Below are 12038 nucleotides of genomic sequence, written 5' to 3'. Positions count from 1 at the left end.
GTAAAGCAATTTTGGTTTGTTCTAAAGACCAACATGGCCACAGTGATTTGTAATTGAAGAGCAATAGGGACTCAAAGTGAATAGGGAGTCCAAGGAAAATGAAACAGACAAAAGTAGAATTGAGCTAATATGGTATCTTACTCTGAAAGGGACAATTTCTGCTTGTAAATTTCCTATCCCTAAGGAACCAGTCATGGGGCAGATCTTGTGAAATTTTACATTAGTTCTTCCTGAACTTGAGATGAGACCACTTCACCGTTCACCACTTCCTGCACAATTGTCTTGATTCTCCGGGATTTGGTTGGGTCTAAAGATAAAAATGGAATAAAGGGGCAAGAGTAAGTGTTTCATACATTCATCCAAAGTTGGTTGTTGTTTAGCTTAAACTTTAAATTAGATATTGGCAGATATAATCCACCGAATTTAAACTTTCAAAAGTGACTTTTGCATTCATTCTAAAACAATGCACTTTTTGCATTGTTGAAAACGAAAGTGAAATGTATTCAGTGTCATATTATGTACAAGTGAAAATATTTCTCCTTTTAAAAATTTAAAAAGTGGCTATGATGCTCATAACACTTCTTTGTAGAATAGATTGTTTTCCTTCTGGGTTGCCAGAAATTTTCATACAGTACAATCCACTCATTTTTCTGCAGGAATACATAAATATTTTTCCTTGGCCCAGAATACAAATATACTTAAAATTATTAATAATACTGCAATATTCAAGAGATCTTATCATTTTAGTCATTAATAAGTGTGATTCTGACTTATTCTCAGTTATTCTTAGGGAGTCTGCATACCTTTAGAGGAATCAATCGACTGCGTTTGAGATTTGGATTCTGTCGCATATAAAGTCTCATCAAAGCCATCGCTGTAAAGAAAACAAGGGGGATGATACCACATGATGCTTTCTGGGAGGAGGAGAAATAAAGAGTTTGCTCTTTAAGCTAAAAATTTACATAACACTATGGCTAAATAGAGAAGGTATTCTAAATTCCTTGATGAACAGTGATTGAATAATGCACCCTGAGAGTAAGCAGTTAGTGCAGTGAACCTTTATTTTCAAACTCTGCCTAAAACGGGCTCTCAAAGTGAAGCAAACTGGCAATTAATGGAAGATCTGATCTCAGAACTTTGATTTCCTGATTTAGAGCCCTGGGCTCTTCCCACTAGTCTAGGCTGCTGCTGCTTTTGGAAAGTTCACTGCAGTAGGTTGTGAGGTGATTCAGGTGGCTGTTGTGTGAGGTGTCATTCTCAGCATGGGGGCATTGATACTAGGACTCTAATGGGTGACTTCTCTAGTGTCAGTTTGCAGTATGCCTGTCTGTGGTGTCATTATTCATCCCAGCATTTTATGAATTGTCAAGCGAGATAAAGGGTGACGCCACTTTGGAAAGTGTAGACCATTAAATGAAATCCAGGGTATGCTTGTTAGGAGATGTGGTATTTTCCATCAATGAAAGAACCCTCCTTCCTTCTGTTGCCCCAAGCGCATCAGGCGGCCCCTGCTGGTCAGCCACTGAAGTTATTTGCATCCTACGTGAACCTGTCTATTCACCCTTGGGCCTCGCCGTCCAGGAGGCGGCGGTAGGTCTCGATCTCCATCTCCAGGCGGGCCTTGGCGTTCAGCAGCCGCTGGTGGTCGACGTTCTGGCGCTCGGTGTCGGCGCGCACCTGGAGCAGCTGCTCCTCCAGGCTGCCGATGAGCTGCTGCACCTGGGACAGCTGGCCGCAGTAGTCGCCCTCCACTTCGGCCAGCGAGGCCTCCAGGGATTTCTTCTGCACGTGGGAGGGAGATGGCACAGATACAACAGTGGAGGGGATGGCAATGAGGAAGGCGGCCAGCCAGTGGCCTTATAACTAACGTGGGTGCCACGTTTTCTTTGGAAGTCGAAATGATGCCGCGCGTGCGCGCCCTACCGTGGCCAGCTGGGACTGGAGCTCGATCTCCAGGTTTTGAAGTGCGCGCCGCAGGTCGGTGACCTCGCTCTTGCTGGACTGCAGCTGCTCCGTGTTGGTGCTGATCTCCTTCCGCAGCTCCCCGCTCTGCCGCGGCAAAGAGGGGCGAAAGGACGTGAGCGCGCGCTGCGCCCGCAGGTCTTTCCTGCCAACGTGTCAAAGCCTTTTGTTTTTGCTTGCGGTACCTTTTCAATGAACCAGGCCTCTGCGTCCTTACGGTTCTGCTCAGCAATGGCTTCGTACTGCGCCCTCATGTTGTTGAGGAGCCTGGTGAGGTCCACGGCTGGAGCAGCGTCCATTTCCACACTGATCTCCCCTGGGCCGCCTGCCCGGAAGCTTTGGAGCTCCTGGGAACAGCGAGCGAGAGAGTGAGGGAGAGGCGCCCGGCCCCTTGATAACGCTGGTGGGCCTCTTACAGCAGAAAAGACATCAAGTGTTACATTTTATGACCACGTTGCTGTACTGTTATAATACAGCATATTAAAACTTCTTTTTTTTTAACCTACAAATTCATATTTTTCTTTTGATTTAAAACTACTGAAGGCATTGCCTTGGGTCCCTAAACTTACCATGGACCCTAGGGGATGTGCCTACTATGGCAAACGGATGAGTTAGCCCTGCTTCTTGGTGATCCAGGGCCTTTACAAAGAAGAGAAGGCCTAGTGGAAAAGGTACAGTAAAGCTTCAACTACAGCCTCCAAACTGGGGCTGCAGACAGTGCCAAGGCTTGCACACTGTTTGTATCAGTCATTGACTTCCAGTAGAAAGCTCTTGAGAAGCCCATTGCCAGGGTCATGATTAATGTCTGTATACACAGAACTTTTGATATACTATGCAGCATACCAGAGTTCATTGTGTGTTTTACACTGGGCATAACCAGCTTCTCACACAAATATATCATTTTGTATTATTGGTAGACTTGTTTTTGAACTTTAAATATACTATATTTTTGGAAATCACTAAGTTAGGACCATTAAAATTCTGGTTGTCTTTGTCTAATGAGCAAAATGACAAAGTCAGAAAGCACTGCTAATCTGTTAAACTTTAACAGGAATCACTATCAATCCTGCCACTGCCACCACACATACACTCACTCAGAAATCCAAAACAAATGGCCAATTTAACAGGGGTATCATGTATCATCCATACCTGTTCTAACTCTGGATTTGTAAATTTGAAATTGTGATTTTTGAACTTGGGAGGAAAAAAGCCACTTAGAAATCTGCCTTTTCTGGCTGACCTCTTCGTGGTTCTTCTTCAGGTAGGCCAGTTCTTCTGTTAGGTTCTCGATCTGCATTTCCAGGTCGGCTCTGGCCAGGGTCAGCTCGTCCAGCACACGGCGCAGGCCGTTAATGTCAGCCTCCACACTCTGGTGCAGGGCCAGCTCGTTCTCGTACCTGAAAACCAAGCACAAAAGTTTCCGAAGTCAACACATCCATTTGAATAAGGCCTCTGCCATCATCTTCAGGTCTGTTTTGCACTTTGTGTGATTACGTAAAAGTGGCAGCATTGTAATATATGATGCTCTGTTTCCTTTTTAACGTTTTCCTTTCCTTTTCTTCATAATAATTTACTACTCAGTTGGAGAGAAGTGAAAGGATTGTGAGGTGAGACTTTTCTACCAGTCTGTCTCTACCATGAACCTCAGTAGCCCTGCATCCCAGGGAACAGTTTCTCCTTTGGCTGGCTGTCCTGGCAGTAGTAGCCCTCTCCGGGTGGACTTTCTGATGGAATCCTAAAAGCAGTTGAAAATTAAAAAAAAAAAATAGATTTTTGCTTAACTTTTATTCATGATATAATTTAAAACATTGATACTTCTCTGATACCTTTTACCAAGATTTTACAGGTGGAGGATCATCACCACTGCAACATCCTGCATGGAGATTTTGTGGAGCAAAATGAGTGTTAGTGTTTCTTCCTTATGTGCAGGAGGATGGAATATGGGAGAGGAGGAAGAAATATAAAAATAGGTGTGTGGTTAATATTTTAGTGGTATGTGTCATCAGGAAAAATATAATCTCACTTCTAGACAAAAACATTATTAATTCATTTTGATACATGGAAGATTGAGGTTTAGGACATTGGTGTAAATACTATGTCACAGTATAAGCCAAAAGCAAATTACAAACATGGTGGTGATCATAGCCCTAGGTTTAAGTAGCATATACCTAAGGACATGTAATGTGAATTGTGTTTGAATCAGCTTTCTTCCTAGAATGTCCAACGTAAATTTACAAAAACAACAGATGTGTAGAGTGTGTGAACTACAGAGGGTTTGAAATATTTGCCATCAACAAAGGCAGGAAAATAGGGAATAAGAAGAAATGATGAGACATGTCAATTACCATTAGTCTTTCTTTTGTTCTACTCACTTCATTCTGAAGTCTTCGGCAGCCAGTCTTGCATTGTCAATCTGCAAGATGAGCTGGGCATTTCCAATGCTGGCAGAAATGATCTGGCCAAATAGGGGAAGACACATGAAATGGGGTTGTAAAATACTAGTATTACGTGGGTGTATTTTTGAGAAGGAGTTTTTAGGTGATATTAACATGCTATTAACAGTTTAAGGCAGTTTAACTTTTAAAAAGAAGACATACTTGTACCATTTTATTTAAAAATTGAGAAACATTTCTTGCAGAAAGTTAGTGGAAATACAGTTACTTTATGATAAATGATAGAATGAAACTAAATAACCTGAGATGAGAAATTGCTCCAAATACAGTCAAGTTGAAAGGTACCTTAAGTCTTAGATGGTTTATCACTGTGAAATATTAGAATAGCCAAAGAGGAAAATAAAAAAAATAGTTCCCAAAGCCCCCTCAAAAACCATATTCTTACCTCATTCCTGAGGTCTTCGATCAATGGATAATATTTACTGTAATCACTCTGTGATCCGGGGTCTCCAGTCGCAGATCCTCGTGTTTCATACCATTCTCGAATTTTGTTTTCTAGCTCAGTATTAGCCTCTTCTAGAGCTCTAACCTTATCCAGATAGGAAGCCAATCTGTCATTAAGATTTTGCATGGTTTCCTTCTCTGATCCAGAAAGAAGGCCTCCATCATTGCCAGAGAGAATACCTGCAGAGCCACCTCCTGGGCTTCCCCCAAATCCAATTCCCAGGCCTCCAAAGCCACCTCCTAGGCCTCCAAAGCCACCTCCCAGGGCTCCAAAGCCACCTCCCAGGGCTCCAGAGCCACCTCCCAGGGCTCCCCCATATGCAGCACCCAGTCCTCCTGCAAAGGAAATTCCAGAGCCACCACCAAAGCCAGAACTAGAACCTAACATGGAAGCAGCAGAAAAGCCTCCCCCATAGCTGTCTCCAAAGCCAAGGGTGCTCCCCCCATAGCTACTTCCAACTATGGAAGCAGACGTGCCCCTGGCTCTGCCCGATGTCCCACTCTGGGAAGACAGCCGCCGGGGCAGCCCAGAGGTGCGCACTGAGAGGGACATGGTATTGCTGGAAAGATCCACAGCCCAGGGAAGGGAGCCTCAACCTGAGAGGAAGCAGTGTCAGCAAGGCAGAAGGGTTGGCCTTTTATAGGTCATGAAATGGGTGTTGCAGTTGAAAAGTTCACTCTCTCACCCAAAATATCATGCTCCCCCCCTTTTTTGACCAGCTCAACCAGTAAAAGATTTATGCATACTGAAAACTCATTAGTATAGAAATAATTGAATAATTGTGCCCATTACATATTTGTTAAGCAAAAAAGAAATCTGGGTGGAGTAGAGAGAAGTTGTCACGAGAAATTTTTCTCTTCCAGATTACTCCATTGCTTGTATTCTCTGCACTGCCCAGTGTCTTACACACTGTAGGAAAGCAATGAGTGATTGTTGAATGGATAAATTAATTTTACGTCTTCTCAGCCTTGAGCTTCTTAAAGTTCTTCACTCACATTTCCTACTTGTTTCCTTTAGAAAACGAACTGTAAACCATCTGACCATGATCTAGTTTATATTCTAGTGGAATATAGTTTCAGAAGCAGTTGTGAAATGCATTAATGGAAGGAGAGGAATAAACAAATTTTCCAGATTGATACAGGGATTTGAATTCTCAAGGATTTTAAAACCTCAGATTAGGATCAGGATTTTGCATAGTTTCTTTCTGATTCAAAAAGAGGACCTCTTAAACATTGAAAGAATGCTATTTTTGACTAGAATATTATAGTATCCTCAGCAGCTCTTCCTTTACATAAGAATGACCTTCTTAGTAAACTCTAAGAAATCAGAAGCTTTGTCTGATAATTCAGTGCTCAACCCCCAGCATTGCTAACGTATCAAAATGCAATTGATTTTTTTGTATATTAAAATTATATCACTGCTCCCACCCTCAACCCCTGTGTCCCCACAGATATTCTCTGCTTGACTGTAGCGTCCCAGAAAGTGAGGTTCTTCAAGCCAGCAGTGCCCACTGGTGACATAGGGGCAAATGCAGAGGACTTAACACCTGAATCCCATGTCAGGCCTCTATAGGGAATATTCAGTGTCAATTCTGGCAAACAGAAGGACTGCATGATGCTTTTTATTTATTTATTTATTCATTTACTTTCCCAGGGACAGGAATGATGAACCCAGGGTGAAATTCAATTACAGCTTCCTTTTACCTTATTGTAGAAGGGACATATATGAAGGGACATATTTTCCTTAACCTATACCCATCACAAAGAGCAAGCCAATGAGATTTCTAAATAAAAGGGGTTTAAGCAAGACATTTGCAGAAACTACGTATTCTTACTCACAATAGATATAGAAAGGATGCAGCTATCAAATGCAGACTCAGCTTGATGAGAGATGCCATAATCCATTTGTTCCATTTCGTGAGAGGATGGAAATATGTTAAGTGGAAATGCTGGGGACCTTGACCTCATATGGAGATTTTTACCAAGGATTCCTTTAATGTATATTACAAGCATTTTTTCTGAGCTTGTCCTTGTTTGAATTGTTGGTAGTGATGGTGTGCTTACTGTGTTCTGGACACTGGGCTAGGTGAACTGCAGACATTATTTTAAACCTTTGTGATAACCTCTTAAGTTTGATACTTTTGTCCTATTTTTCCAAATGAGCAATCTGAAGGTCACAATGTTAAGTGACTTATTCAAGACCACACAGGAGGTGGCAGAGATAGGATTCAGGTTGCAGTGCCTTTTATAGATAACACAACCCTGCTTTTTACAGTGAAAACAGAAAGGGCAGAGGGTCACTCTTGAGACTAGGTTTCTGCCCTGCACATCACCCAGGAGCTTTAACTCTTTCCTTTTCAAGAAAGCTTTACTCCTTGAATTTCATTTCTCAGCGTACAAGGCTGAGACCCAGAGAATGGCACCACACGTGAAATCCTGCAAACACATGGGCAAGTGTACTTTTAGTTATACTTTTGACATGTAACCACATTGTCAGAGATCATGTAAAGTACTAGTTCTGCTTGCATTTCCTATACAGGAACTTTGACATTATGGTCATTAATTATTAGTTATGAGCAGCACCCCCCCCGCCACCTTAAAGGGTGATTCCATCATTATTGCCATAGACATGAAACAGACTATTACTTGCTTACAGACTTGAGAGGATGTGCCAAATGCAGACTTGTAGCTTAGTGATATGATCATATAATATGGGAATATGATTAACTTGAATTCTTGAACTTGGAACTGATTTTGTGCTGAAATGTCTATTTTCCATCTCTGATGCCTATATGTAAATTTTAAATAATTTTGCCCGGTATCTATATATCATGTTTGCATGTTATACCTTCATGTTTCTATACCTATTGTTTATCATCCTAGACTGTAAGTTTCTCAGGTAGGGACTATGTCTAATTCATTTTTTTTAAATCCTGAGTCTTACCCTAGTGTTTGGCTAAGCTTCATCCTTGCACTTCTGGAGCTATTTCACTTGAAAGAACTTAATCCTTAATGTGTTTGAATGTGTCACTTAAAATTCATTTCACTTAAGAGTGCCTTTGTCTAATTTGCTGGTATGCTTTGACTAAGATTTATTTTAAATTCAATTATGAATGGGGAACAACTTCAGAAATTGAAAAGAGAGAGATATCTTTTTTTTAAAAATATTGTATTTATTCATGAGAGACACAGAGAGTGAGAGGAGAAATAGATTTTTTTTAAAAAAGTTTTTATTTATTCATGAGAGAGAGAGAGAGACAGGCAGAGGGAGAAACAGGATCCACGCAGGGAGCCCAATGTGGGACTCAATCCCGGGACTCCAAGATCATGCTCTGGGCCGAAGGCAGGTGCTAAACCACTGAGCCATCCAGGGATCCCCGAGATATCTTCTTCATTGGTGTTTTTGGGAGGAGGGCTAAGTTAAATAATAAAGCCTGTATTTTAGAGTTTTTAGAAGTAAAAATAGTTTTCTCTGACAACTGTAAAAATATAGGAGGGTGGGAGTGTAGAGAACAGAAATCATCTTGGGCTTGGTGGCAAAGTGATTATGTAAGTTGAGGCAGAGAGGAAAATGATGAGAAAGGGGGAACTACACAAAAGAATCATGGCTTCCCTTTTTGTAGAGTTTAGGGAATACTCAAGATAGAGACAATTATCTACGTGGTATTTGTAAATATTTTGATTTATTAAGTAAAACATATGCTCATCTTCTCATGTCACATTGGTTAGTTTCCTGCTCTTTAACTGCAGAATTTTCCACATGAGTTCTTTCCATTAAAGACAGACCTTCCACTTCCTGCAATTCACTGATGAGTTGGTCCCTAACACCTTTCACTTTTGCTTTGAATAATATTTGAAGATCCTGTGAGTGAGTAAAAGAATATTGGGTAACTAATATTGTATGCTGTGCTTTTGAAATGAGGATGAAAAAAGACCCTTGGCAGTCATGCTTAAGGATGAGTTCTGGTCTCCAGAGCTCAGTGTTCTCAAAGGCAGGGAGGTGAGAAAAAGGATAAGGAATCTTGGAATCTTCCCTTTCCTGGGAAGGCGAATCTTGGAAGTGAGTCTAGGGGAGAGAAAACAAATGTTTGAAGGGAAATTTAAAAATAGAAATCACTAGCCAATGCTGTAAGTTGGAATTGTTATTTGAGACTGCCCCCAAGTTAGTGAGGGTAAGAGCAGAGGGTGTTCACTGGTCAAGTTTTGATTTTCTGTCATTCTATGCCATTCTTTTTAGATGTTACAAAGCTCTGTGTAGATGTAATTCCCCAAGGCCAGAAAAAGTAGTTCTCTCCATCTTAGAATCATCTCTAGGTTTCTGTGTTTGATGGGTCCACTTGTACACTGATGATTTTGTATAAAGTCATGAAAGTTATTGGTGATTCTATGTGTGATAAAGAGAGCCAAATTTAAGGATTATGAATCTTCCCTGGATTTGTATGCCTGTCAGAAATAGGATCATGCTGTTCTGTTTCCTAGCTCATATAAGAAGTATAGATATGGAGATTAACACTTTATTTTCACACAGTAATTACTGGTAGAACCATCTAGTTCCACATGTATATACTGCCTCACCTACTTTCTTTGAAAGATTACTTGGAAGAAACTAGAGATCGACCAAAAGCAAGGATTAGTTTTCATTTTTTTATGATAGGAAATTCAGTTAAAAATAATAATTATGCTTTGGAACCAAGTGTTATAATTGCCTATGGCAAAATGCAGTAATTGTCATATTGACTGTGGCCATGCCTAGTGAATTTTAAACCCACCTCCTGCAGGTTTTTAACTAACCAGACTCAGCCTCTGGTATTTGCATGTAGAAGGTACAGACTCTTCTGGAATGTGTTTTGTAGGAGACAAAGAATTCACTTCTAAAAGTTCTTAACATCTTTAAAAGCAAGGTCCTAACCAGAGTGACTTGGAAGGAAATTAAGAAAAAAATGAGAGTGAATCTCTTCACTTTGAAAAGCAAAAGAATGAGAATAAGTGAAGATAATATTCTTTCTGACAGAAGTTGTGCTAAATCCAGTCATGTGGGATTCTGGCTGGACCACATTTGTGACATTTGGCTGTTTTAAGTGTCTGGCTAGTGAAAATGGCAATCAGAAAACAGCAAAACAACTAAGGAGAGGCAAATGCTCATTTCAGGTATGACTCTGTAATTGTCATGTAATTAGTTGCCTAAAAGGGTATCATGACTTTAGAAGGTTCAGTCTTGCTCCATTACTTGATAACTGTGACATGAGTACCTATTTCATGTCTTCATATATAATCCTCATTTGAAAAATGGGGATAATAGAATAAAGTCAAACCATGTGAAACTGCCATTTTTTTAAAGGTTAAAAAATGATTACATATTGACAAGTTCCTTTTTTTAATTTATTTTTTATTTTATTTTTACATATTGACAAATTCCTACGATTCAACCTAATAGCTTCTATTTCATGGGATTATTGTGAAAATTAAATGAGAAGTGCCTATAAAATGCCTAGCATACTGTTTAGTTCAAAGTGCTCAATAAATGGTAGATAGTATTATCCTTAAGTGAATCACATTATTATTTTCAATATAATCACACTCAAAATCCATTGACTTACAAACTTATATATCAAAATTTAAATCCAAGCTATTAATTTACTAGAATACAAGGAGAGAGGGCAAAATGATTTTTTCCTGTAAATATTTGCAAGGCAGTTACTGCTCACAGAAATGCAAAATGGGAGAGAATAGTCTTTTTTGTGTCTGACTTCCTTCAGTAAGCATAGTGTTTTCAAGGTTCATCCCTGTTGCATTATGTATCAGTATTTTGCTATTTCTCTTGCTAGATAATATTCTTTTGTAAGGACATACCTCACTTTATCCTTTGATCAATTGATGGACATTTGAGTTGTTTCCACTTTGGGTCTATTATGAATAATGCTGCTATGAACATTTCTGTACAAAAGAAAACACTGTATGATTCCATTTGTAGGAAATGTCTGGAGTAGGCAAATTCATAGAGAGGAAGTCAATTAGTGGTTGCCAGGGCTGGGGGGAAGGTGGGTTGGAGGGGATGACTCCTATTGGGGTTTCTTTTCTCAGTGGTGAAATGTCCTAAAACAGGACAGTGGCAATAGTTGCACAATCCTGTGAACATATTGAAGACCACTGGATTATGTACTTTACAAGGATGGATTTTATGGTGTGTGAATTATATTTCATTAAAGCTGTTTTTTAAAAAAAACAGTGAGAAACATTTCATAACACACGTTCACTCCATAAAGAGAGAGAACACCTGATGCTTTATGCAGTTTATTATCATAAGGAGAAGCATTCTGCCTTAAGAAGAGTTTCACTAATTTTGTGTTTAATCTACTCCCATTACAAGCATAATGTGCTTCATTCAAATTCTGCTCAGCATTTGTGATTAGAGTCTGACTCAAATTACTTGAAGAACTGAGTTGAGTTTTATTTTATTTTTTTAAGATTTATTTATTTATTCATGAGAGACACACAGAGAGAGGCAGAGACATAGGCAGAGGGAGAAGCAGGCTCCCTGCAGGGAGCCTGATGCGGGACTCAATCCTGGAGCCAGGATCACAACCTGAGCCAAAGGCAGATGCTCAACCACTGACCCACCCAGGCATCCCCTGAGTTGAGTTTTAAAAGGCAGTGGAGACCATGAAAAAAATGCAAATGTAACTCCAAGCTAGCAGGATGGTACCAATATTACAAATCTAATGAAATCAACCAATAGGCTCATTTAAGAATCTAAAGGCCCCTGAAAGGAGATTTTGCAATTTAGAAACAGGAAAAGTTAGAGCAGTTCATTTGTGATTTTCAGGTACTCAACTGCTCTATAAGGTTTAGAGTAATTCAAATGTGCTATAATTTTTCAGGAACATTAACGAATTGATAGTAAGTGGTCTCTAGCTTATAATTAATGTGTTTCATGGTAAAGATGGTGGTAGTGATGTTTTAAATGTCCTAGTGCCCATTGGATTTCATTTTTGTAGGTGATTTGCAGCTCCTCTGAGTAAAACAACTTATATTCAATTATGGAGACTGATAAATGGGCTTTTGTCCCCCTCGGATTACCACAAAGCACTAATGGTGCCTTCTGATGGCCACTTTCTTACAGGGAGCAAAAATTATAACTACATTTCTTTCAAACCCTCAGCAGCATCTCCAGGTAGCAGT

General features: G+C 39.9%; 1 protein-coding gene across 1 annotated transcript; it reads right to left on the bottom strand.

The window, feature by feature from the left end:
- Positions 1 to 215: 215 nt before the first annotated feature.
- Positions 216 to 5412, bottom strand: KRT12 (keratin 12). Its single transcript, XM_055333467.1, has 8 exons — positions 4801 to 5412; positions 4335 to 4417; positions 3203 to 3359; positions 2148 to 2309; positions 1924 to 2049; positions 1562 to 1782; positions 804 to 874; positions 216 to 307 (listed from the first exon to the last, which is right to left on the bottom strand). Exons 1-8 carry the CDS (start codon positions 5410 to 5412, stop codon positions 216 to 218), a joined length of 1524 nt encoding a protein of 507 aa, XP_055189442.1.
- Between the last annotated feature and the right edge of the window lie 6626 nt (positions 5413 to 12038).

Source organism: Nyctereutes procyonoides, unplaced genomic scaffold (assembly GCF_905146905.1).
Source record: "Nyctereutes procyonoides isolate TBG_1078 unplaced genomic scaffold, NYPRO_anot_genome, whole genome shotgun sequence".
Lineage (NCBI taxonomy): Eukaryota > Metazoa > Chordata > Mammalia > Carnivora > Canidae > Nyctereutes > Nyctereutes procyonoides.
Note: the sequence above shows the minus strand (reverse complement) of the source record. Positions and strands in the feature narration are given on the sequence as shown.

What these genes read in the sequence shown, in the direction of transcription:
- KRT12 (XM_055333467.1), bottom strand. Translation starts at nt 5,412, where the DNA reads ATGTCCCTCTCAGTGCGCACCTCTGGGCTGCCCCGGCGGCTGTCTTCC. An exon ending in TCGAAGACCTCAGGAATGAG is followed by an intron (nt 4,418 to 4,800) that starts GTAAGAATATGG and finishes CTATTTGGCCAG; the next exon opens with ATCATTTCTGCCAGCATTGG. An exon ending in TGAAGAAGAACCACGAAGAG is followed by an intron (nt 2,310 to 3,202) that starts GTCAGCCAGAAA and finishes CGCTGTTCCCAG; the next exon opens with GAGCTCCAAAGCTTCCGGGC.